At 50.4% G+C, this 27,043-nt stretch overlaps 2 protein-coding genes across 2 annotated transcripts; one reads left to right on the plus strand and one right to left on the minus strand.

Annotated features, from left to right (window-relative positions):
- Positions 1-1,943: 1,943 nt before the first annotated feature.
- LOC148593470 (olfactory receptor 14A16-like) lies at positions 1,944-2,864 on the plus strand. The gene has a single exon (XM_088530772.1). It carries the CDS (start codon positions 1,944-1,946, stop codon positions 2,862-2,864), a length of 921 nt encoding a protein of 306 aa, XP_088386898.1.
- A 6,157-nt stretch (positions 2,865-9,021) lies between these two features.
- LOC148593471 (olfactory receptor 14J1-like) lies at positions 9,022-9,942 on the minus strand. The gene has a single exon (XM_088530775.1). It carries the CDS (start codon positions 9,940-9,942, stop codon positions 9,022-9,024), a length of 921 nt encoding a protein of 306 aa, XP_088386901.1.
- Positions 9,943-27,043: the final 17,101 nt, after the last annotated feature.

Below are 27,043 nucleotides of genomic sequence, written 5' to 3' on the forward strand. Positions count from 1 at the left end.
CATCAAAAATTCCATAGGAACTTAAGGAAAAATTTCTTAACAGTGAGGGTGACAGAGCACTGGAACAGGCTGCCCAGAGAGGTTGTGGAGTCTCCTTCTCTGGAGATCTTCAAAACCCGCTTGGATGCAGTCCTGTGCCACGTGCTCTAGGTGTCCCTGCGTATGCAGGGGGGTTGGACTAGATGATCTCTAGAGGTCCCTTCCAACCCTAAGCATTCTATGATTCTATGATTCTATGATTCTATGCAGAGGAAGAGGAGCTGCTTCAGAGCAGGGATTCTCCAACATACCACCTATTAGCAGGGCATCCTGCTGCCTTCCCCAACAGAAATGGCACTGATGTGAAGCCGGGTTGTGCAGACAGGGTGAGAGGTCTGCACTTCAGAGCAGTGTCCCTGCACCCAAAGGTGCTGTGTGCCTGCAGCAGTGACTTTGTCACCTGTGAAGGTCAGCACTCAGCCTGTCCAGGGAGCTCCCCACAGGACTGAGGGGAGAAGTTCTGGGTGGGAGGATTATCCTCCACCAGGTCAGGCTCCTTCTCCTGCTGGGAGGATGCTGCAGGGCTCAGGTCTGCTCACAGGTCTAGCACATTTCAGGGGGCACTTTGCAAAAGGAAAGGCAGGACAGGCATTTCCTGAAAGAGAAGCCAGTGAGGTGGTGCTTACATTTTTCTTTCGCTTGGTAAGAGGAAAAATTGGCAGATTTGGACAACAGACTGAGACTCATTAAGAGATTCAAGGAGCAGCCAAAGAATCTGCCAGAGACTTCAGACTGTCCCCTCAGACATCCCTTAGTCCATAGACAGCACCATCTTCTCCTGGGCTGCTGCATCAGGGTTTATCTGAGCTGCTCTTTAGCACCTGCAAACATGGGGGTGCCTCTGGATAGTCCCCTGCTCCTGGGAGGTTTCTGCAGGAAGAGCTGGGGTCATTTGTGAGTATCATTGTCCTTCATGTGAGTGAGGTGCAAGTACACGACAGTGAGGGGCAAGGCTCAGTGATGAAGCAGGTCCCATGACAAAGTCCTAACAAGTTTTTTTTTTTTTTTTTTTTTCCTGTTGGGATGCACAAGGGTTTATGCTGACAATGACTGAAGCACCGAAGATTTCAGCTCTATCAAATAATGTTCCCACAGTGAGTAGGCACCTTTGTGTGTTTGTGTGTGCACCATAATATATATTATTTATATGCACACTTATGTATCAACAGACTCCTCCAATTATCCTTTTGCAGAGAAGACTTGATTTCTAAATGTTGAAGAGCCCTGCCATAGAAGGGGTGGACATCGTCTCCTGCAGGTTGTGTGCATTAAAGCTACTCCTTCTCTCTGCAGTGCCTGCAATAAGGGTGCAAGGTGCAGGGTTAAAGGGGGCATGAGGACAGGGTCTATTTCTAGACATCTTGACATGTAGAAAGGGTAAGGTCTATCCTTGTTTCCTTTTGACTGTTGTTCTCCCTTGTTGGAGTGAGATCTGGTGTGGCAGACTCAGATACAAATATCTCTGTTGAGGAAGGCAAGACTGATGGGGGTGAATCCTTCACAGAGCTCTTCTCCTTCAGATACAACTGGTGTGGGGGCTGTATTCAGCTGTCGTGCTGGTGAATGGAGAATATTCCCACTTGGTCTTTGGACTAAGTCCATTCCAAGCAATGCAATATGCCATTCCAAGGTTTCTCCACAAATACCACTCAAAGACTAGTGCATCTATTTCCACTTGCAGCAAAGCAGAAACAACTCCTCCGGAGCTATGGGGAGGAGTCCCTGATGAACTTGGCACACTCAGCCAGTTCAAAGTGGAGCACCAGAAAGGGAGCTATAATAAGGGAGAAAGGAAATGTGGGGAGTTCCTTGAGAAAGTGAAATGGTTTGGCTCAGAAAAGCCTGCCTTAACTTTTGGCTTTCTTTCCTTCCTTGGACAGGACTCCTGTGCCCCTAAGGAGCTAATGTCCAACAGCAGCTCTCTCAACGAGTTCCTCCTCCTGCCATTTGCAGACACGCGGGAGCTGCAACTCTTGCACTTCTCGCTCTTCCTGGCCATCTACCTGGCTGCCCTCCTGGCCAACGGCCTCATCATCACAGCCGTAGCCTGCGACCACCGCCTCCACACCCCCATGTACTTCTTCCTCCTCAACCTCTCCCTCCTCGACCTGGGCTCCATCTCCACCACTGTCCCCAAATCCATGAGCATTTCCCTTTGGAACAACAGGGCCATTTCCTACTCAGGATGTGCTGCCCAGATCTTCCTGTTAGCAGTCTTGTTTTCAGCAGAGTTTTCTCTCCTCACAGTCATGGCCTATGACCGCTACGTTGCCATCTGCAGACCCCTGTACTATGGGACCCTCATGGACAGCAGAGCTTGTGTCAAAATGGCAGCAACTGCCTGGGCCAGTGGCTTTCTTAATGCTCTTGTGCAGACTGGGAACAGATTTTCCATACCACTCTGCCAAGGCAATGTGGTGCAACAGTTCTTCTGCGACATCCCAAAGATCCTCAGGCTCTCCTGCTCAGAATCCTACCTCAGGGAAGTTGGCTTTCTTGGGGTTAGTACCTGTTTAGTCTTTGGGTGTTTCGTTTTCATTGTGGTGTCCTATGTGCAGATCTTCAGAGCTGTGCTGAGGATCCCCTCTGAGCAGGGCCAGCACAAAGCCTTTTCCATGTGCCTCCCACACCTGGCCGTGGTCTCCCTGTTTGTCAGCACTGGCATGGTTGCCTACCTGAAGCCCCCTTCCATCTCCTCCCCAGCTCTGGATCTGGTGGTGGCCGTTCTGTACTCAGTGATGCCTCCAATACTGAACCCTCTCATCTACAGCCTAAGGAATGAGGAGCTCAAGAATGCCCTAAGGAAACTCATCCAGCAGGTCTAGTGTCAGCAACAGGATCTGTCCTAGGAGATTTGGCATTAAGGATACGTGTTGTTCATTTATTTCTTGCTTGCTTTTTTTCTCTTATATTCCAGTAAAGGAAAAATATATAGTCTGGTTCATGCTGTTTCTCTGCAGGAATATCTCATTTGAATCTGCCACAGGGACCATGTTGGAGCAGGACGCCAGGCTTCCCCCTTCAGCAGCAAAGAGGGGGGAGACTCTGAGCCCCATTAAGCAACTTCCGATGTCTCCCATGCACTGAGGAGAGTTTCCCTGTGCAGTGTCTCTTCCAGCACTGACTCCAAGAGAGATCAGGGGCACAGAGTCAGGCTCACATGAGTACAGACAGGGTGAGACCATGGCTCCTGTGTCCTTTAGGAGAACTCAGCTCCCCTAGCCACAATCAGGGGGTAATTTTACCTGCTCTCCCTATGGAGGTCATAGTCACGTGTCACCCAGCACTGGTCTCTTCCCTCTACACTGCTCCAACAGTCCAAGTGGGGCATGAGTGGAGGGGAGGAGAGGCTGGATGCAGCGTGTGGGGACAGAGCTCTGCTGCTCAGGGCCATCTCCACACTGCAAGGCATTTTCTTGTTGCACCCTTCAAAGGGCCCGCAGTTTTTCTGGCAACATGTCCACCAACAGCAGCAGGACTTTTTTTTTCTTCCTTTTTTTTTTTTTTCCTTTTCAAGTCTCTTCTCATTTCCACACTGTCCTGCTGTGCACTCAAATGTATATTTGTCCTAAGTGCTCTTGTAACATGCTGCTTCCTGGTACATTTTTGTGATCTCAGGAAGGACTAGGGCCTGGGCACCCTTATGCCAAACCTAGCCTACACAAGAACATTTCCTATAACAAAAGAGCATCTCCTCTGTGATTTGGCTCAAGCATGGCCTTTCTTCACAGATAGATCTCAAAGGGGTCTCGTGTTCTGCTTATGAACTCCACAGGCTCTAGGGGACAAGCTCCAAGGATGTTTAGTCTATGTGATCTCCTAGGGACCGAGGGCAGCACTCAGAGTTCATCTCTCAGTGGCCAGTGCCAATGGAGATGGGAAATTGTTTCTGAAGCACCTGCAGCAGGTGGTCTCACAGGTGACAGTGCTGATGGGATTTGTCCTCCATCCTTCTGGAGGGGAATTTCCAGGAGATCCCCAGGAGAGCTTAGAAGATCTCCACAGTCCAGGTGAGGGCTGTGAGTGGAGCCTCACAAAATGAGGGATGGTCCATCATGCAGTAACCAGAAGGCAGATCTTTAAATCCAGGTGCACATGAGGAAAGGAGGTCTTTCAGCCCTTGGAGAGGCAATGGGGACCCAAGAGGGCAAGGGAAGTGGCACTGGAGGGTGAATCCTGCTGTGAAACACCAGAGACGGCAGCTAGTGCCCACCCGAACAATTCTCCTCCCATTGCAAACACTCTGGGGTCGTGTGTCACCAGTATTGGTGGTGGTACTCCCAGCCAAACTGGGTCTGCTTCTCTCTCTGACCACCATGGACCATAGTCCCACAGCTGCTCACTCTGCAAAGCAGCACCACCAGCACAGGGCAGGTGCAGGAACAGCCCAGCCAGCAATGGGGACACTGATCTGGGAAAAGGCTCTGTGGGGAGCAGAGATGTCCCAGGAAAGAGGGAGAGTAACATCCTGAGATAGAAAATGCAAAGGAGAGCCAGGTTTCTGTGTACCTTCAAGGAAATGCTCTGTTTTGGTGTGGCCAACTTTGAATAAATTGACTACACTCCTGTTAAAACAACGTTTTAAGGAAGTCTCTAGAGTATCTTCAATGCAATCATTGAAAAAAAAATCATACTTTCCAAAATTTCTCTCAGCTTTTGCCATTGCCATTTACTCTATTCTGCTGTCTCATGTCTATCTTAAGCATCACAGTGTAAGAAACCCTGCTGAGGAGTTTTAAAAACAGAGATCCTCCCTTGGTACCTCTGGGAGGAAGGCTGTGTCCTGTCCTGTACAGTCCTACATCCTGCTGTTACTGGAAGAGTCACTGACTACAGAAATAAGATTTGAGGCTCCCCAAAACATATCGACCTATGGCCATACTTTGTGCTGTTTCATCCCCCATGACTTTGATCCTGTCTTGGACCACCCTGAAGCCCTAAATTCCCTCACTGGTCTGCCTGGAGAAGAGATGTGACAGTGCAGGAGTGCAGAAGTGTCCTCTTCAGGGCTTCCTTTGAGATATTTTTCAGCCTTTGGCATCATCTGGAGATATTCCTGAAGGATTATCAGCAGGTTTTTGGAAATATCTGGGGGGAAATGAGGTGACTGCTTTCCAGGACATGAAGAGACATCTCTCTGCTCCTCCTGGCTCTGGGATGTGGCTCCAAAGGGCAACACTGGGGAGCACATGAGCAGTGCCCAGCAGAGCCTGGGCCACACAGGGGAGGGCACCACTCTGGCACCAGGGAGACCTCCTTGTGATGACGCACATCTCACTGTGACCTCGGATCGTGTCACTGGGAGCTCAGCAGGTCACTGCCATGGAGATAGAAGAGCTAGGCAGGGAGGAGAGACGTGTCCTTGCACATGCTGGAAAGCAGTGACCTCCCTTCATATCTGTGCTATCACACAACTCTCCTCTGGCCTAACCCTAATCCTAATCTACAACCCTAAAACCCTAACCCTAACCTCTAACCCCTAACCTGTTTCTAACCTAAGACCCCCAACAACAAACCTAAAACCCCAACTAACCATAACACCCTAACCCCCCAACCCTAAGACTAAACTCTCCAAACCCTAAAGCCCCAAATGCTAACCCCAAACCCACTCACCCTCTAACACTAAACACTCTAATCCTAACCCTACCTCTAAACCGTAACCCTCTAACAGTCAACCGAAAACTCTCTAAACCTAGCCCAAACCCCTAACCCTCTAACCGTCACCCTAAACCCTCTAACCCTTAATCCTCTAGCCCTAAATCTTCAAACCCTAAATCCTCAAACCCCCTAACCCCTAACTCTCTAACCCTAACAAGCTAGTCCCCCAATCCCCAACCCTGACCCATAACCTTCTAACCCTAACTCTCTAACCCTAAACCCTCTAACCCTAACCCTAAACTCTCTAACACTAACCCCCAACCCTCTAACGCTGAAACACCTAGCCCTAAACCGCCTACCCTAAACCTAAACCCTCTAAACCCTCTAACTCTCTAATAGTAAACTCTAAACCCTCTAAAACTAACCCCTAACCCTCTAACTCTCTTACGCTATAACCTCTATCCCCTCCAACTCTAACCCTAAACCCTCTAACCCTGACCCTAAACCCTAAACCCGCATACTCTAACCTGCTAACCCTAAACAGCCTAGTCCTAAATCCTCTAACCCTAAACTCTCGAGCCTTTCAAACTTCTAACTCTACCCCCAAACACTCTTCCCCAAACGCTCCTACTCTCTACAGCTAATCCTCCTTCCCTCTAACCCTAACCCTAAGTTTTCTAACCCTCTCACCCTAAAACTTCTAATACTAAACCCTCTAACCCTCTAACTCTAACTCTGTAACCGCTCACAAACAAAATGCAAGTTATCATCATTTGCTGATTTGGCTCTATAAAAGATGGACACTCTTGACGCAATGTTGGAGACCTCATGGGTGGATGCACCACGTAAGACCTCCCAGTTGCCGGGAAGGTTCTCCAAATCCTCGCCACAACAGGGACTCCCCAGCGACTGCGGATCTGGATGATGATGGCATATGATGGCATATTTAGGCAATTGGTGATGTATCTTTTAATCACTATTCCCTTTCTTGTATAGTAATGGTTAGGTGAATTACTTTGCTTATTTTGTTTGTTGCTAAAACCAAGTGTGTAATAAGCTTATTTTATTAAATGTATAATTCTGTACTGCCTTAATATTAATAGTGAAATAAGACCATTCTTTCCAGTGGTGTCTGGTTCTTTCCATCACCCAATCTGTCCCAGTCAATTGGCAAAACACCATGTTCTTTGCAGATGCCCATTGCAGCTCTCAGGAAGGTTGGCCTCTGATTTTCAGCCTTTCAGGCCACAGTGTTTCTGAAGGCAGCTGTACTTCTGGTCTGGTGCTGCTTTCTGCAGGTGCTCACCCTCAAATCAAGATCAGTTGGAGGGAGCCAGAAGCGTTTCGATCCAGGTCTGAAGACGTAACCAAGGACACAAGTTGCACCTGGAGTTCTCCCAGGCAACAGTTGCCTGTTCCAGGGTAGTGAGGAGGCAAGTGTTGCTGTATTCTTCATTTGGTAAACGGGTGTCCTGGTTTTCATGCGATATTTGTTAATCAGGTCACAGATTCCTCCTCCCTACATCCTGTGCTGTAAAGAACAAAGCAGGATAACTCTCTAGTGCAAAGGTGGTCTTTTCTGTGTCCTCTCCCAGCAGGGCTCTTGGCCCTTTTAGCAGCAGGCCTGTATTTTCCCTAGTCAGCCTTTTGTTCCTGCCATATTGTTGTATTGTATTTTAAATGATTATTTATTATTATTTTATCAGGAAGGTAAGAGTAAAAATTCAGAAAGAAATAAATACATGTTTCATGGCAAGTACATGGGAATGACAAGTGACTGCACACAGGACAGGTTTAGGCACTGACATTGTACCCATTGAGGAAGTTTTCTTAGTGCCTCCTTGAGCTCCTTGTTCCTCATGCTGTAGAAAAGTCAGTTCAGTGCTGGAGGCACCACTGAGTACCGAATGGCCAGTACAGAGAGATCCAGAGCTGGGAAGGATGTGGAGGCAGGGTGGGAGGAGAGATAAAGTGACTAAGGGTGACATTTCACTGCCCCTGTGACCGGGGGTAGGCGTCAGAGCCAACCAAATGGGTATCACGACCTCTAATCCCTCCGGGGGACTGCAGATGACTGCACAGTCCAGGGCACCTGGACTGCAGAGCATTTCCAAGGGTGCTTGTTGTGTCCACTTGTGCCTATACTTCCTGCCCCTGGTATTTGATAGATGGTGACCCAGAGGGCTCCCCTTTCTCCCTTCTCCCTGACAGTTGAGTCCTCACTGCCTCTCCTGAGACTGCAGAGTCCTCTTTTGCCTGTGAATACCCAGTGCTTTACCTCTAAGAAACTCCATCTTTGAGGATCTCTCCCTTTATGCGGCTCTACTCACAGTCCATCCCAGGCATATGCTGTCCCAGCAGGATCTCTGTGCTCTTCTGACACCACCAGCTTCCCCTCCATGAGAACAGCCATCTTACACTGTGTCTTAATACGTAGGAGAGCTGTGCATGTGTAAATCCATGACCATTCAGCATCTCCACTATCCTTGGACTCTGATAGGGGAATTCCCAAACCAGCCCTTGGTCTCTAAAAATCATTACATGATTCTGAGCACTGTGTTGCTGAACCCATGGAGAATCCTGTGCAGCAGGCCCTTGAGGGGTGCAAGTCCTTGGACCTATTCTTGACACCAGCTTTGGAGGAAAAACTCAGCTGTCACGAACTGTACTGATAGAAATTACTTTATTACAGAGATAACTGTAATAAACAGTTTATAAACAGTTTTCACTGTAATACCCAGTAATCTGGTAACAGATTATTGTTAGGGAACCATTCCTTGTCCAGCATTCAAAACAATTTAGGGTATCAGGTGAGACCGAGCAGATGCCGTAAAAAGGGGAATGAATAAAAGCAGTTGTATAGCAACACGATAACAATTATTATCACTAGTAAAAGCCATAATAAATATAACATGAAGAAACAGTGCTCAATGCAGTTACGAGATACAGAAAGAGTCATTTGTGGAGAGATGTGGAAAGATTACCACTGCTTAAAAAGTTCCATGAAATCACTTTCAGGACCCAGCTCAGCCATGTCCACAGCATCAGTCAGGGCAATACCAATGTCACGGGCAGAAGCTCCCTGACAAGGGGCAGGAGGCCCCATAATGAGGTCAGTGACTCCCTGTCTCCCTAGCTCTTGTGCCCAGCAGGTCCCCTTCCTGTCTGCCTGCAGTCCCTCCATACCCACCCTGCTGCCCAGCACTGCGTGAGACCGGGCCTGCAGCCCCTCCAACAACTGCTACTTGTCATGGTGGGAGACAGACTCAGTTAGAATTGAACATGGCTAAGAGTCAGATTTACATGAGAGATTCTTCAGGACAAATGGCACAAAACAGAAAATTTATTTTCCTTTATTGCTGATACTAGAACATATTGCTGATGTTAGAACAATTGGATGAGTTTCCTTGGGGCATCCTTGAGCTCCTTATTTCTCATGCTGTAGATGAGGGGGTTCACTGCTGGAGGCACCACCGAGTACAGAACAGCCAGCACCAGATCCAGAGCTGGGGAGGAGATGGAGGGGGGCTTCAGGTAGGCAAAAACTGCAGTGCTGAGAAAAAGGGAGACCACGGCCAGGTGTGGGATGCACATGGAAAAGGCTTTGTGCCGGCCCTGCTCTGACGGGATCCTCAGCACAGCAGCCAAGATCTGCATGTAGGACACCACAATGAAAATGAAACACCCCAAAACTAAACAGGCACTAACCACAGGAAACCCAACTTCATTGAGGTAGGAGTGCGAGCAGGAGATCTTGAGGATCTGGGGCATCTCACAGAAGAACTGCTCCACCACATTGCCTTGGCAGAGTGGCAGGGAAAATGTGTTCCCAGTGTACAGGAGAGCATTGAGGAAACCAGTGGCCCAGGCAGCTGCTGCCATTTTGACACAAGCTCTGCTGTCGATGATGGTCCCGTAGTGCAGGGGTCTGCAGATGGCCACATAGCGATCATAGGCCATGACTGTGAGGAGATAATACTCCGCTGATATGAAAAAAAGGAAGAAAAAAACCTGCCCAGCACATTCCAAGTATGAAATGACCCTGGTGTTCCACAGAGAATTGTGCATGGATTTGGGGACAGTGGTGGAGATGCAGCCAAGGTCGAGGAGGGAAAGGTTGAGGAGGAAGAAGTACATGGGGGTGTGGAGGTGGTAGTCGCAGGCTACGACTGTGATGATGAGGCCGTTGGCCAGGAGGGCAGCCACGTAGATGGCCAGGAAGAGCGAGAAGTGCAAGAGCTGCAGCTCCCGCCTGTCTGAGAACAGCAGGAGCAGGAACTCGTTGAGGGAGCTGCTGTTGGACATCTATTCTATCGGGCCCAGGAAAACTGTGTAGGGAAAAAAGGCAATAATAGCTTAGAAGATTTTTCTCTGAAATAAACTTTCCATTTTTCATTGAAATGCTTCTTGATCCCTGTCCCAACTCCCAGTAATTTCTTCTTCTCCGTATCACCTTCAGTCAGCTCCTCAGTCTCTGCTCCACCTGAATGTTCTGGGAGGAGCTGGAGCCTGAGTTACTCTACGTCCATGTGTATAAAGGACTGGTTCTTGATATCTGTTCTTTTCAGAGTTGATATCACAGGATATCCACCTTTAATATAAAGGGTCTTTGCATATTCCCACACACACTTCCAAGGAGTTTGGGGTGCAGCAGGGAGTTTTAGCATTTTGCTTTAGAATTACTTATTTTGGAAATTTTTAGATTCTGTCACCATATCTGGTCAGGTTGTTTACAAGTCTGTCTTGACATGCAAATACAGACAGCTGTCTTTATTGCTGCAAGCATGAACATTAAGCATACTGGAGAGGGAAAAGGGCTCTCTGCTGCTTAGGGAACAGTGTGGAGTGCTGTTGAGTCCATCTGCCTTGTTCCAGCAGACAACTCTGGACTCTGTTGAGATCATAGAAGACTGTTTCAAAGCACTCATTTAACTTTGCTCTCCCTCTAAGGTTAAGGTGGATACATGATGGAGAGAACAGGACACTGCTACTGACATGGCAAAGACTCTGTGCACTGAATCCTCTTCTGGAGGGCACCTCACAAACCCAGCAGGACAACAGAGACAGTCACGTGTCCTGACAGTCACAGGGTCTCCTAAAGGGAGAGTCAACCCCTTTGCAGCCCCTCCAATGATGCTGCCCAGCACCCTGGGCACATTGTCCCTCTTCAGACACTTCCATGGCAGGACCTCAGAGTGAGTATCTGAATTTGTAGCTGAAGCCCCAACTGACTGCCAGGACAAGAGCAGAAAGGAGAGGCAGGGAAACGAGGAGAAACACTGTGACTCTGCTGCCAAGGGAGGACAGAGAAACAGAGGGGCACCGTCCCCAAGTTGCACCTCCCAGACAGTGTGTCTTCCCAGGGCAGTGATTCTCAGCCCCTGTGCCTTGCAATGGGAAATGGGCACATGGCAGGAGAGAGGCAGCTCTGCTGTTCTGGAAATCTGACTGCAGAGGAGATCACAAATGCCCTGGAGCCCTTCCCCTTGAGAGCAGAGTGAGACTAAGCACAATGAGAATGAGGAGAGCTGCAAAGGGGATATTGCTGCTGCCCACAGGTGAAAAGGCAGTTGGAGGAATATTCTGGGGTCCTCGCAGACCTATTGATCCCTCAGAGCAGCACTGCAGAACTCTCCTTCAGACATCTAAAGCTGAAATGTCCCATTCATTTGTTGCCTTGTCAAAGATACAAAACAAAATCCTAGCCTCTGGATATTGCCTTCCCTTTCATAGAAGCTTCCCAAGAGTGTCCTCTTGAAAAGCCCCTTCCAGATATGTTGTGTGGGTGAGGCTGAGCTGTGAGCAGCCCTGACCCCACACAGCAGCCTCTCAGCAGGAGAATGAACCTGCCCGGGGGGGATCTCTCCTCCCACCCAGAGCTTCTCCCTGCAGAGCCCTGGCAGGCTGAGTGCTGATCCTCACAGGATCACTGCCCCGGGCGCACAGCACCCTGGGGCGCATGGACACTGCTCTGAAGAACAGTGCTCTGAAGAACCCGTGTGCCCACATTGCCTTCACTGTCTTGCACCAGCTCCAGAAGAAGTAGCCATGATGCCCTGACCTTGTGATGCTGGGACAGGGAATTTCTGTTCTGAAGCATCGCCTCATATGCAAAGTAGAAGCAGGGAGAACAATCCTCAAAAAAAAAAAGTCATCAGCTGGGAGGGGTGCTGCAGACCCCTCCAGAAATCTCCGTAGCATTACCCTGCAGCTGGCGACTTACCATGTCACAGATTGCTCCCACCAGGAGCTCTGCTCTGTCCTCCCACTCCACGCTGCCTTTCACCTCTCTCTCCTCTCCTGTCCGCAGCAGCAGGCAGTGCCCGCAGCCCTGCTGCTCTTGGCACAGGAGCTGCTCCTGCACACGGCTGTTTCGGGCAGTGCTGACAGGATGCCACGAGCTGCAGCCCAACTGAATTCATGAATTGCTCTGTCCCTTGGGATTCCTCCTTCTGGGATATGTTCCATCAAGTAGAGTAACCTGTTTTCCTTCTCCAAAGAGTACAGGGATACAGATTCCAACATTGGAGTTTATTTTATCAGGTAATGATTATCTACCAAAGCTAGAAATGTCCCACGGGAAGTCCTGATTCACTTCTCTGAACTAGGCAGGACACCCAGACAGGGATAAGAAGGGAGCTTGTTGATACAAGGTGCATATATGATTCAGATGATTTATTCAGATAACTTATTGGGGCTGCACATGTCTGTTTAGAAACGCCAGGTTTGGAGAAGGATTCAGCTAACTCATGAACCCCACAAATACATGGCAGGTGGGATTCCCTTTACCAGGCTAAGCATGCACATCATCTGCTTGCAAGGTCCTGGCCTAAAGTCCTAATGGAATCACTGGAGATAGAGCTTCAGTGGGAGTCCAAGTCAGGAATTTCCTTGGTCATCTCTAATGACCCTGGATGCCTTCTATCCTGCTAGAGCAGCACTCACAATAAAGCTGAGGGACAGGCAGATCCCTACAGCTCAAAATGCTGTTCTATTCCAGTGGAGACCATTTATAGAATCACAGAATGGTTGAGGTTGGAAGGACCTTCGCAGATGATCTAGTTCAATCCCCTTGATAAAGCAGTGTCACCTACAGCACGTTGCACAGGATGCTGTCCAGGCAGGTCTGGAATATCTGCAGAGAAGGTGACTCCACAACCTTTCTGGGCAATCCATGCCAGTGCTCTATCACCTTCACAGTCAAGATGCTTTTTCTTAAATTCATCCAGAACTTCCTGTGCTTCAATTTGTGTCTGTTGCCTCTTGTGCCATCACTAGTCACCACTGAATAGAGTCTGGTCCATCCTCTTCTGCTCTTGGCATCCTCCCTTCCAGTATTTGCACACCCTGATAAGATCCCCTCTCAGCCTTCTCTTCCCCAGGCTAAAATAGGCCCCATTCTCCTCACAGGAGGGATGCTCCAGCTCCCTGATCAACTTTGTAGATGAATGCTGGGCTCTCTCCAGTAGCTTCATGTCCCTCTTGTAGTGCGGAGCCCAGCACTGGACACAGGACTCAAGGGGTGGCCTCCGCAGGACTTAGTAGAGAGGCAGGATCACCTCCCTTGACCTCCTGGCAACAGTCTACCTACTACAGCCCAGAAGACCACTGGTCTTCTAGGCAGAAAGGGGACATTGCTGGCTCATAAGCAAGCTTCAAGGGGGCTTGAGTGAGAGAAGGCACCTTTCTCTGGTTGCAAGGATGTTTGGAGATCAAGTCAGGTGATGGTCAAGTCATTTTTTGTAAACACCTGGGAGGCCAGCAGCAGGAACATGGCACTACTACTGCTTGGGAGGGGGGTCACATTGTCTGTGCTCCTGACTGGACAGCACCAGGCATTAGCAGGTCCATCCATGTCTGTGAGGGTGACCGTGAGCTCTGCTCTTTGCTGAGTCCCGGGCAGGCCAGCAAGAGGCGCCTGGCTGGGCAGTTCCTTGGGAGGTCCCTGTTGGCAGAGCAGCTGCGAGGCCAGCGCTGGCCCATGGCTGGGGACGGGCTCTGAGGCCGCTCCTGTCCCAGCAGCAGCGCGGCCGGCAGCGGGGTCTGGTGCAGACACGCGGGGAGGTCCCTTGTGTGTGCGGAGCTGCCGGGGCAGCAGCAGGCGCTGCCTGTGAGGCCAGGGGTGTCTCAGCAGCGGGCAGGGACACGGAGGCCATTGCGGGGACGCTGCCGGGAGGCCCCTGCTCTCTGCAGGGCTGGCTCTGTGCTGACGCGTGGGCGTCGGCTGGTGACGTCACTGCTGCCGCAGCCCCTGATAGGCCAGGCCGCACAGCTGGTTGTGACGTCAGCAGCCCCTTCCTGGCCGGGGCGGCTCTGCCGAGGAACCTGGTGTCCCTGCAGCCCGCGGCGGCAGCAGCCCACGCTGGGCTGTGCGCGAGCGAGGTCCCCCTGCCCGAGGAGCTGCTGGGCCAGCAGGAGGCTCACGGCGGGTGCTGGCGCTGAGGTCGCTGCTGCCAGAGCAGTGAGGGGCCAGCAGCAGCGGCGGGGACGAGAGGGTTTGCTGAGGGTGCCCCGTGGAGGGGCTGACACCTGCGGAGCTCTGCAGCCCTGGAGAAATGCAGCTCCTTAATCAAGAGGAGGGAGATGGAGCACTGAGCACCCTGAATTTGTGCCACTGTGAGTATGATCTTCTCCGTCGAACATGGGCAAGGATTACAGACTTGCAGCGAGCTACCAGTGGACCATGGAGTCCAGCAAGATCTTTCAGGCTGCTAAATGAACCCAGTGCCCAAGTGAGCATGGTGTAACAAAATCAGTGGCATTAGTAATTTATGATTCCCAGGCCCTTTGTGCTGCAGTAATTCCTCTCCCTGTCTGATGGGTGAGTGAAGAGTTAATGTAGACTCAGCTGAATTGCACTGTAAAGATGTGGTAAGGGAAATGATGGGCACTGTATCCAGCAGCAAGTTCACAGAATCACAGAGTGGTTAACATTGGAAGGGACCTCTAGAGATCATCTAGTCTAACGCCCCTGCTCAAGCAGGGACACCTAGAGCATGTGGCACAGGGTGGCATCCAGGTGAGTTTTGAAGATCTCCAGAGAAGGAGACTCCACAATCTCTCTGGGCAGCCTGTTCCAGGGCTCTGTCAGCCTCACAGTAAAGTTCTTCCTCACATGGAGATGGAACTTCCTGTGTTTCAACTTGCACCCATTACCCCTTGTCCTGTCACTGGCCACCACCAAGAAGAGTTTGGCCCCATCCCCCCTACAGTCACCCCTAAGGTATTATTTCTACATGTTGATCAGATCTCCTCTCGGTCTTCTCTTCTCCAGACTAAACAGACCCAGCTCACTTAGTCTTTCCTCATACGATAGATGCTCCAGTCCCTTAATCATCTTGGTCACTTTATGCTGCACCCTCTCTAGAACCTCAATGTCCCTCTCGTACTGCACAGCCCAGAACTGCACACAATACTCCAGGTGAGGCCTCACCGGAGCTGAGGAGAGGGGGCAACCTCTGCTGGCAACACTCCTCTTGATGCAGGCCAGGATGCCATTGGCCTTCTTGGCCACGAGGACACATTGCTGACTCATGGTTAACTCCTTGTCAACCAGGATTCCCAAATCCCTCTCTGTGGAGCTGCTTTCCAGCAGGTCAACCTCTAATCTATACTGGTGTCTGGGGTTATTCCTCCCCAGGTGCAGGACCCTGCACTTGTCCTTGTAATATAATGCTGAGCAATATTTCTAAATGCCTCTGCCTTTTTTTCTCCTCTACATTGCTATATTAGCCTGGAGATAAGTAACGAGATGCCAGTATACCCAAGGGGTATCTGCTGGTTTGAATGCCCTGAGGTATTTAGTGAGTATCGGAATGACCCATCCTTATGCTTGGCAGGACTGTCCTTAAAGACCTGCTGGCTTTCCTGAGCTCTGATGTCCTTGAGAGCTGCCTCCCCTGGAATCCCCCACCAGTCCCCTGAACAGGCCAGGAAGTCGGCTCTTCTGAAGCCCAGTCTCTATTCTGCTACTGTCCTTCTGCACTCCCCTCAGCATTAGGCACTCCAGATTCTCATGGTCACAGTAGGCAAGGCAGACACTGACTATCCCATGCCAATGGGATAGTCCACTGACCACCATGCCAATGATATTTCTGGCCTGTGACAGCTTCCACATCTTCATGTGCTCCCGCCTCTATTACAGGCTGCCTACACTTGCATATATTTGGGCTATAGAGCTTCAGCTGTGGCACAGAGAACAGAATGGTCACAGAGAAACCTGTTACCAAGAGGCAAAGACCCTGGGTGTGCAATGGCCCAGTTCGGAGCAGAGCTATGCTATCATATATAGCAGGAACAATGCAATGGTGGAAGCAGCTTCCCACTAAAGATAGTGAATCCAACAGTGTCCGAGGCCAGGAAGACACAGAGCTGGGCCATTGAGAAACAGCAGGAAAAGGGGTTCTGCCTGAGGTGACTTTGTGGCTATACTGGACCTATGACAGACTTCTTGCACAAATCTCCAGGAAGGACAAGGTGCCCCTTAAGATGTCCATGGACCTGGACAGCCTGTGATCCAGCCACGCTGAGGTCCTCATTAGCCTAGTCCCTGTTCATATAATATGATGGAGTGAGCAGAAGTTGAGGGGAAGAGAGCAAAAAGGGCTTAAGAGTGTAAAGAATCTCAAGATACCTTGGTGTGATGTGCCTCTCATTTATGAAGCACACATGGATGTAGACGGGATGGACTTTCCCTACAGACAGTGCTGGATTTCATTTGTTTGGGTTCAGGATGGAACCCTAGAATTCTCTGGAGCACTTGCCCAGCAAGCCCTCCCTGTTGGCAGGGGGAGTTTCCCTGTAGGTCCAATCTGCTAGAGACATGTGGTTGAGCTGGACAACCCAGGCATCTGACAAGGCTCTTCCAGCACTTTTCAACGCCATCAAATCAAGTGTCCGTGCTGAATTACAAGAGCTGCTGGTTAATACTGGAATCTTCCTATGCCTCAGCTGGAGTGAGTGGGGCTCTAACTGTATTTGGCACTAGGAGGTCATTTCAGATAGCCAAGACAGTTCCCCACTTGATCCTCATCTCATCCTCTAGGATGATGCAGGTCCCCCAGTTCCTGCATCAGAGCAAGCAGACACTGACACCACATCTGTGTGTGGCACATCTGCCTTGGACCACATCTGTCTCTTCAACTGTCACCAGATATCTGTGTGTAAGCAACTGACTCTTCCATCTCCAATGATTATCAATGATTATCAATGATTATGCATCTCCAATGATTATCCCAATGATTATAGTGAGATCTTAGACAGAGCACACATGCACACCTCAGTGTTGTGCTCACTTTGTTTTTGGCAAGGGGAATCCCACCGATGGCATCTGTGGAATTTACAGGAATAATGTGAATATCACTTCAGACCCAGGCCTGGGGGTCTGAATTCTGTAATGCCCACATTGATTAATCCTAATCAAAACCTGAACCACGTCTCAGTGAGTTGGCTTTTGTCCCATCTAGGCGTCCCTCTCTGCTTGATAGATGAAAATCATTCTTCCAGAGTGGGACATTCACAACTTTCATAGCTCCTCATCCTCTGATGAAATAAATTGCAATGTTGGAACTTCTCTCCGCTCATGAGAAAAGGAAAACAGATGATTATTTTAGTTTGCTTGAGGGAACATTCCCCAGGAGGAGGGGACACAAGGGACAGAGAAATTGGTGAGTTCAGCTGGGCCTCTGCTCCTGAGCAGGGCCAGGCTCCTGGGACGGAGGCAGCTCATGGCAGCCTAGCAGCACTGCCCAGAGACAGCCAAGTGCAGGAGCAGCTCCTGTGCCAAGAGCAGCAGGGCTGCGGGCACTGCCTGCTGCTGCGGACAGCAGAGGAGAGAAGGCAGCGAGAGCGGAACGGCAGTGTGGAGTGGGAGGCTAGAGCAGAGCTCGCTGAAGGAAGAAATCTTCACAAGCCCTTGCGTGGTAAGTCTCTGGCTTCAGAGCAATGCTGCTGATGTTTCTGGAGGGATCTTCTGAACACATCCCACCCCATGACTGATAGGACTTGTCTCTTCTGGAGTATCCAGGTTATGGCAGGAGAAGGAGCTGATTCAGCTCAGGGATTCCCTGATGCATCTTCACAGGACAGGGCATGCTGCTCCTTTCTTCCAGGTATCGCTGCAGGGGTGTCAAGTGCTGGGTGTGCACATAGGTCTCTCCAGGTTTCTGAATCAGAGCAGCATCCCTGCACCCGAGGGAGCACCCTGGGCAGTGACTCTGCTGCCTGCAAAGGTCAGTGCTGCACAGAGAAGCTCTGGCAGGGCTGGCTCCCAATCAGCCAGGATCATCTTCCTGTTGAGACTGTGCTGCCTTGGTCAAGTCTGCTCACCTTGTTCATGTGCAGGACATGTCCAAAGAGACTTTTCAAGAAGAAGATCAAGAGAAGGGCTACTTCCAAAGGCAGGAACTTTCCTCTTCCTGTCTGCACTTTCCGTTATCTCCCTAACTGCTGCAGGGAGAAAAGAGGAGTGTGTTCTGTTTTGCCAAGTAGGTGGGACTCAAGCCTTCCCTCTCAGAGATCAATAGGTCTGTGAGAAATTTTATAGAGCCTCTTCCACCCACCTTAGTCTGCAGACAGCATCAGCATCGCCTTTGTGCAATTTATTCTACTTGCTCCGTGAAGTGCCTGGACAGCGATGCCCCTGGACAGTGGCCTGTCCCCAGGGGCTTGTGTAAGGCAGAACTGAGCACACAAAACTGATGTGCTCTGTGAGCACAGACTGACAAAAAATGTTGGGACAGACTAAGGTGCCATCAGGGACTGCTGTGGGCAGCAGAGATGGCAGGGAAGGAGAGGGAAGTGCCCACCATGACGGCAGGATGGATTTGGGGAAGTCATGCTCAGTCCTTCCAATGCAGATACCTTCCTCTGAGCAAGCCCTGCCACGTCTCCTCTGCCACCCAGCAGCCTCTCTGCCCTGACAGCCTTGGGGTCCAGGGTATCAGCCCACTCCACCACAGCCAGATCTCTGGCAAAGGACAGGGGCATCCCTCCTGCTATGGGCACATTTCCTGCTGCCCAATATAGGGGCTTCAGATGCATGGCCTGCAATGTCACCATCTGTGAGGTAGCATGCCCACATAGGTGAGCTAAGGGTGTTCCTGAGTACCCCTCTGCTTGTCTTCCCTTTTGCCCCTTGGCAAAGGATTGCAGGATTGCTCCTTGTTTCCCCTCCTGTTCTTCTCTGGGGCTCCCTGGGGTTGCAGAGTTTTCAGATGCAGTTCAGACACCTACCCTGCAAGCTGTGGAAGAGAGGAATATGCATGGGATTGAGGCGTCTCCAGTCCCCTCTAACCTGTGCAACTCCAGGAAATGCAGCCCATGGGTTTAGGAACTGAACTAACTCTCCCTTAAGCACAGTCCATCTTCAATGCAACTTCATTTGACCATTTTGCCTGTAATGTCTTAATAGACTTGGAGGTGCCCTCAGGAGGGACATTGCTGCCTCCTGCCATCTCTGCGATGTCCAGGAGACCTCTGAAGAATCTGTTACAGAGACTGAGAGTATGAAAAAACGGTTTGGAAAGTGCACATGGGCAGGTGAAAAGAGCCCTGCATATTCTTGGCTAGAAGCACAGCTTGGAGACCTCCCACAGGTGCCCTGAGAAAGGGAGAGAAGTTGGAGGTCGGAGGTTTTGAAACTGGCCTTGTCTGCTCTTAGGAGGGGCTGGGTTCTTTCTAGGGCAACGGATTAGGGTGATCATCATGCTCCTCAAAGAGGTTTGGGCACACAACAGGTGCAATCAAGGCTAATAGGCAGAGGAGCTCTCCTCACTCTGCATAATGTGACTATAAATCCATTTTCTCACGATTCCCAGTAGAAACGCCGAAAATTTCTGCCTCTGAGGAACACTCTGCAGAGGTGAGAGGGGCATCCCTAAGAAAACACATGTCAAAATAAATGTTAAAAATACCCAAATTGTACGCTCAATACACATTCATTAGCAGTGGTGCTGTAGATACTGAAAAGCCCTTTAACAAACCAGGGGGATTTCACCTGAAAAACTGTGAATCTCAGAGCTCATCACCCCTCTTGTCTCCTTCCTACTACTGCAGAGCTGGACAGACTTCCCTGGAGCCCATGAGGAGATGCCCCTGCTCCTCACAGCACATTCAGCCACCCCACACGGAGGCTCAAGGAAGGGAGCTGCATAAACATCTCCATGAAGAAACAATATGGGCAGGGTGTTAGAACCGGAACAAGTTGGGACATATTTAACTTTAAAAATCTGGGATAATTGCTCAATATTTTTTTTTTCTGAACAATCCACAAACCCTGGAGAGAGCGAAATGTCCAACAGCAGCTCCCTCAAAGAATTCCTGCTCCTGCCTTTTGCATACAAGCGGGAGCTGCAGCTCTTGCACTTCTCGCTCTTCCTGGCCATCTACCTGGCTGCCCTCCTGGCCAACGGCCTCATCATCACAGCCGTAGCCTGCGACCACTGCCTCCACACCCCCATGTACTTCTTCCTCCTCAACCTCTCCCTCCTCGACCTGGGCTCCATCTCCACGACTGTTCCAAAAGCCATGGCCAATTCCCTGTGGAACACCAGGGCCATTTCCTATTTGGAATGTGCTGCCCAGATATTTTTCATGGTCTTCTTGTTTTCAGCAGAGTTTTTTCTCCTCACAGTTATGGCCTACGACTGCTATGTTGCCATCTGCAGACCCCTGCACTATGGGACCCTCCTGGGCAGCAGATCTTGTGTCAGAATGGCAGCAGCTGCCTGGGCCAGTGGTTTCCTCAATGCTCTCCTGCACACTGGGAACACATTTTCCCTGCCACTCTGCCAAGGCAATGTGGTGGAGCAGTTCTTCTGTGAGATCTCCCAGATCCTTAAGCTCTCCTGCTCAGACTCCTACCTCAGGGAAGCTAGAATTATTGTGGTTAGTGCCTGTTTAGTCTTTGGGTGTTTCACTTTCATTGTGGTGTCCTACGTACAGATCTTCAGAGCTGTGCTGAGGATCCCCTCAGAGCAGGGCCGGCACAAAGCCTTTTCCATGTGCCTCCCGCACCTGGCTGTGGTCTCCTTGTTTTTCATTACTATATTGTTTGCCTACCTGAAGCCCCCGCTCCATCTCCTCCCCACTTCTAGATATGGTTGTGTCCATTCTGTACCCGGTGGTGCCTCCAGCCCTGAACCCCCTCATCTACAGCATGAGGAACAAGGAGCTCAAGGAGGCACTGAGGAAATTCATCCAGTGGGTACAAGGTCAATGATAACAACTGTTTCATTCATTCACCAGAATATCTGGCATCGAGGCTGTATTTTATCCATTTCCTTTTTTAATTCTCTCTTTTACATCCATTTTAAACTAATAAATACTAAAATAAAGATACCTAGTTTTTGTCACGACTGCACAGGAATGTCTCCTTTAGCATTTAAACATAGACAACGATAAAGCAGGAAGCCAGGCTTCCCCCTTCACTAGCAGAGAGGGGGGATTCTCTGAGCCGCTTCTTTGAGCTCCCTTGGATGTGCCCAGTGCAGGGAGGAGAGTTTCCCTCTGCAGCGTCTTTTCCAGCACTGACACCAAGGGACCTCTGGGGTACAGAGTCACGGTGGGACAAGGGCAGGTGGGGTGAGACCAGGGGTCCAGTGTTGTTTAGAAGATCTCAGCTCTCGTGCCTATGGTTAGAGTGTCGTCTCAAATCTCTCTAATATTACAGAAATGGCAACCAAGGGTCAGCACGGGTTTCCATGATTTCATGCAAAGCTCCAACACACAAAACTAAACATGAGTGAATTGACGGAAAGTCTAGAGGCCGCCTCCCCGTTGCAGTTCGGGTGGGAGGCAATTTCCTGGTGACACCAGGTGACATCTGAAGAGACAGGGTTGTCCCAGGCACGGGCTAGTGTCTATTGCTCTGCTAAAGCAAATGTGATACTCACATCTTTCTAGAATGCCTGGTCAAGGCCCGGTGGGCATCTTCCTTGGCCATCTGAAATAGCACTAGTTGCTCACTAGTGTTATAGCCACACTCACTAGGAAGCTGAGACACATGGAGATGTTGACAATGTAAACTGTGACTGTAATTCATTTCGGACACTTGATTCAGTGACACTGAAGTAGGCCTGCAAGACCATGATACATGCTCGGGATTTCTAGCACATCTGCATGGGCAGGAGCTATGAGGAAACTCTGCAATTCTTTAGTAGCTGCTAGGAAAAGACCCCAGGTTCTCTCAGGTTTTCCTACTTGTGCCCAGACATTTGTACAGAGTCTACTGGGGGCCTGGAGCCAGCTGTGTCCCCCAGGGAGTAGTATTGGGTCCAATCCTATTCAACTTCACCATCAGTAACCTGGAAGAAGGAACAGAGTGCACTCCCAGAAAATTTTGTGATGATACAAATGTGGGAGGCTTGGCTGATACACCAGAGGGCTGTGCAGCCATGTTCCCGTGTTAGGGAAAGAGGACTGGATTCAGCTGCCACTTGTTGGTGCCCAGGCCCCTGGAGAGGGTGAGTGCTCAGGAGGGATCTGCTGAGGACAGTCCCACTCATTACAGAGCTGGGACAGATGCCCATCCTCCTGGAAGAGGCTATGGAGCCACCATGGAGCACAGGAGACCTCCAGGGGCAGAACATGCCTGGAGTGGGGGTGAGTGCTGTGCTGGGAGAGGGGCTGCCCAGAGGGGCTGCAGGAATGATTAATGTATTCAAGACATAGAAAATACGGGGGTGATCACAGAGATTTCCTCTACAGTCCAGTGGAGAGAGCAGTGGACACTAAAAGGCAAGGGCAAATAAATAGTTTTTCACAGCAGATTGAGAAACTTCCTGAAGATTTCCACTCTTTTATCACTGGAAGACATTGAAAACAGCCATTCAACTTTGCAGGCAGAGCTCAAGTGTCTGAGTACCAGCACCCAGTGGGACTTGGAGATTTCCCAGTGTCTCTGAGTGACCTGCATGGGCCTGAGAGCTCTCGCAGGGACCTGTGGGAGAGCAGAGCCCCTCAGAGCTGCATAGGGAGGCTGGGGACAGGGGACCATGGCACCTGGAATGGCACCAGCTGTGCAGGACTCTGGGACTGCAGACCACCCACTTCTGAAAATCACTTCCCTTTTCAGGAACAAATGATCATGCCCAAGTCTAGTGTAATAAAACACAACTAATAAAGGTGGAAAGTATAAAAAATGATTTTTTTGCTTTAATTCTTTCTTTTAATTTCTTTCTAGATTTGTTTTTAAACAAATTTTCTAAACGTTTTTGTTACTATCAGGCCTATACCTGTAAGGTTTCTTTGTCCCACTCAGCCCAGCGCTCAGAAAAGCCCCCTGCCCACAGCTGTCCCTGCCACTCCTCACTCTCTGTACAGAGCACATCGCACTCGTAGGTGTCATCCTCTCTCGCCTGGTGCAGGAAGTTGGGGACCAGCTTCAAGGAAATGCACTCTTTTCGTGTGGCTGACTTTGCACAAACTAAATCTATCCCAGTTAAAGCAAAGGCCATGGCCAGGAAGAAATGAGCCCTCCCCAGAAGAGCTCTCAACTCTCGCTTCATGCTTGCTCCCCTTTGACACCATCCTTGTGCTCTCCATGTTGGTGCCATCCCCTCTGCCTACCTCTCCCTTCAGCCCCACTGCTCACCTCGCTCCCGCTCTCCGGCAAGCCTGAGAGCCCGTCTGTGGGCTGGGAGCAGGCGTTTGCCTCCTGCTCCTTGTCCATGTTCAGGATCCTCTCATGGGGACCTGACAGTGGCACCAAGGGGAGCCGCTCCCTCCTGATGGAGCTCCTGTCCTCAGAGTGGGGAGCCTGGGGCCTTGGTCCCCAACAAGAACATGGTCATAATGGGGACCACCCGCTCACAATGGCCTTATGGGCATGCTACCACTGCCATCACAAAGCCCTGGTGGTTTCCATGGGGCCCCTATCATCATGCCCTGCTGGACACCATGGCAGACCCCAGCATGGTACCTTGGTGGAGACTGTGGAGAAAGACGCCATCACAATGTCTTGGTGAAAACCATGGAGATCCCATCATGATGCCTTTCTAGAGATCCATAGTAAAGATCTACACAAGGCCACCTCTGTTGCTCTGCCCACAAATCCTCATCCCTACAATCCTGACAGGCTCTCTGTCCATCCCTAAGCAGAGCTCCCTGCATCCCACTGCTCTCTCCAGGGGTTCCTTTGCTCACATCACTTGCACCTTTCCTTGCCATCCCAGGCCATCAATTCCTCACTCTTGCTGGAGTCTTCTCCCCTGAGTCACTCCCAGTTTAAGGCTCTCCTCACCGTCTTGGCCACCTGGTTGATGACCATCAGGCCAGCAGTTGGGAAGAGCCTCCATCCAAAGGAAATGTGACAACCTGCAGCCTTGTTGCCCTGCTGTGGGCTCAGCTCCAGGTCCTCCTCCAGCTCCTACTGAAAAAAAAAAATGAAAAAGAAGAGAAAAAAAGTGAGGGAGAGCAGGAAAGACCCTTGCTATTTGTCCTCTCCAATTGCATCTTGTAATAAGGTGATATGAGGGTACATGAAATCAATATCAATTATAGTATATGAAATGCAGAATTAAATCATGAATATTTAGGACACGTTCTCCTTCTTGGATCAGTGCATGCCCAAATGTGCAGGGATGCTGCTGCTGGAGGCATAATCTGTGCATCAGTGCTCTGTTCCAGAGCAAAGGCCACCACAATGGCCCTGGCTGAAGACTCCAAAGCCCATGGACAGACCAGCAAGTTATGAGGAAGCTCCAAAAATGCCTTTGCCCGCTCTGCCTGTTGACGGCACCAGTAGCACCTTTGCTGGCCCCATCAAGCCAATAAGCAGGGCAAAGGGGATACCCGGGGAGTGCCAGGCACCCAAAGGCCATGCCAGTGCCGTAGGGACCATGGGTGTGTGTGTGTGCAGGTGCTGTAGGTGGGCACATGGACCATTTGTGACTGTCACACCTGTCTAGCCTGAGGGATGGGGCAGGATGGCAGATTTCTTGAAGCAATCTCTAGGAAAGCAAAGTGCTGCTGAAGAAGTCCCTAGGCCTTGGTAGCCAGTGCTCCATCCACTCTGAGGCCCTCATTAGCCCAGGCCTTGTTCATATCATCTGGCAGGGGGAGCAGAAATTCAGGAGAGGAGAGCTAGAAGGGTTTGAGAGGGCAGAGACTGGAGCAGAGACGTGGCAGGGTGAGGATGCCTCCCATTTATGCATCACCCTGGATGTAGACAGGATGGGCTTTCCCTACAGCCAGTGCTGGAATGTCTTTGTTTGGGTACAGGATGGAAACCAGAATGCCCTGGGACACTTGTCCAGCAGTCACTCCAAGGGGACATGGTTTTCCTGCAGGTACCCTGCTGCATTTGCCAGAGATGCGTGATTGTGCTGGACACCCCAAGCATCTGACAAGGCCCTGCCAGCACTTTTCTGTGCCATCAAGTCAAGGATCTGCACTGAATTACCAGAGCTGCTACTTAATGCTAGAATCTTTCTATGCCTCATCTTCATAGTTCCTGGGGCTGCCATTGTATTTGGCATCTGGGGTCATTTCAGATGGGCAATGCAATTCCCCATTGGCCCCCACCCTGATCCTCTAGGATGATGCAGGTCTCCCAGGACCTGCATCAGAGCAAGTGGTCACTGGCTCAGGCCTTGGACCTCCTGAGTCTTTTGGACTGTCACCAGGGAGTGTTTATATGTGATCAACTGACTCCCATCCTCCATCTCCAGTGACTGCAATTGCAGCCTAGACAAGGAGCTCTCTTGCAGACCTCTGTGTTGTGCTCACTTCAATTGTGGTAAGGGGAATCACTTGACCTGCCTGTGGAGTTCACAGGAGTTTTCTGAATCCCACTTCATGCCAAGCTCTTCTAGACCAGCATGAGGTGCCAAGACTGACACATCTGAGTCAATCCCTGAACCATGTGCCAAGGAACTCCCTTCTTGTCCTAACTAGGTGTCCTGCCTAGGTCAGAGATGAGAATCAGGGGTTCCAGAGGAGCACATTTCTATTTCTTATAGGTAGTCATGCTCTGATGAAAGAACTTGCAATGTTGGAAATAGTTGCTCTCCAGTCAATGGGAAAAGATGACAGGTAATTACTTCGCTCTATTCCAGTGCACATTTCCCAGGAGGAGGGAGCACGAGGGACAGAGAAATTGGTGAGTTCAGCTGGGCCTCTGCTCCTGAGCGGGGCCAGGCTCCTGGAATGGAGGCAGCTCGTGGCAGCCTGGCAGCACTGCCCAGAGACAGCCGAGTGCAGGAGCAGCTCCTGTGCCAAGAGCAGCAGGGCTGCGGGCACTGCCTGCTGCTGCGGACAGCAGAGGAGAGAGGACAGACAGGTGAAAGGCAGCGTAGAGTGGGAGGACAGAGGAGACCACAGTTCTTGACACGGTGAGTTTGTGCTTACAGGACAATGCTATGGAGCTTCTTGAAGGGGACATAAGAACCCATCACACCCCAAGGCTGGCAGCATTTTTCTCTTTTTTATCCTGGCTTTTGCAGTGCAGAGGAAGAGAAGCTGCTTCAGAGCAGGGATTCTCCAACATACCACCTATGAGCAGGGCATCCTGCTGCCTTCCCCAACAGAAATGGCAGTGATGTGAAGCTGGGGTGTGCAGACAGGGTGAGAGGTCTGCACTTCAGAGCAGTGTCCCTGCACCCAAAGGTGCTGTGTGCCCGCAGCAGTGACTGTGTCGCCTGTGAAGGTCAGCACTCAGCCTGCCCAGGGAGCTTCTCACAGCACTGAGGGGAGAAGTTCTGGGTGGGAGGATTATCCTCCACCAGGTCAGGCTCCTTCTCCTGCTGGGAGGGTGCTGCAGGGGTCGGGTCTGCTCACAGGTTTAGCTGTGAGCACATTTCAGGGGGCACTTTGCAAAAGGAAAGGCAGGACAGGCATTTCCTGAAAGAGAAGCTGGTGAGGTGGTGCTTACATTTTTCTTCCACTTGGTAAGAGGAAAAATTATCAGATTTGGAAAACAGATTGAGACTCATTAAGAGATTCAAGGAGCAGCAAAAGAATCTGCCAGAGACTTCAGACTGTCCCCTCAGACATCCCTTAGTCCATAGACAGCACCATCTTCTCCAGGGCTGCTGCATCAGGGTTTATCTGAGCTGCTCTTTAGCACCTGCAAACCTGGGGGTGCCTCTGGATAGTCCCCTGCTCCTGGGAGGTTTCTGCAGGAAGAACTGGGCTCATTTGTGAGTGTCGTTGTCCTTCATGTGAGTGAGGTGCAAGTACACGACAGTGAGGGGCAAGGCTCAGTGATGAAGCAGGTCCCATGACAACGTCCTAACAAGTTTTTCTTTTTTTCCTGTTTGATGCACAAGGGTTTATGCTGAGAATGATTGAAGTGCCAAAGATTTCAGCTCTATCAAATAATGTTCCCACAGTGAGTAGGCACCTTTGTGTGTTTGTGTGTGCACTATCATATATATTATTTATACGCACACTTATATATCAGTAG

The sequence above is a fragment of the Tinamus guttatus genome, unplaced genomic scaffold, assembly GCF_059628265.1.
Source record: "Tinamus guttatus ecotype Peru unplaced genomic scaffold, ASM5962826v1 Tinamus_guttatus_pri_ptg000387l, whole genome shotgun sequence".
Lineage (NCBI taxonomy): Eukaryota > Metazoa > Chordata > Aves > Tinamiformes > Tinamidae > Tinamus > Tinamus guttatus.

What these genes read in the sequence shown, in the direction of transcription:
- LOC148593471 (XM_088530775.1), bottom strand. Translation starts at nt 9,942, where the DNA reads ATGTCCAACAGCAGCTCCCTCAACGAGTTCCTGCTCCTGCTGTTCTCA.
- LOC148593470 (XM_088530772.1), top strand. Translation starts at nt 1,944, where the DNA reads ATGTCCAACAGCAGCTCTCTCAACGAGTTCCTCCTCCTGCCATTTGCA.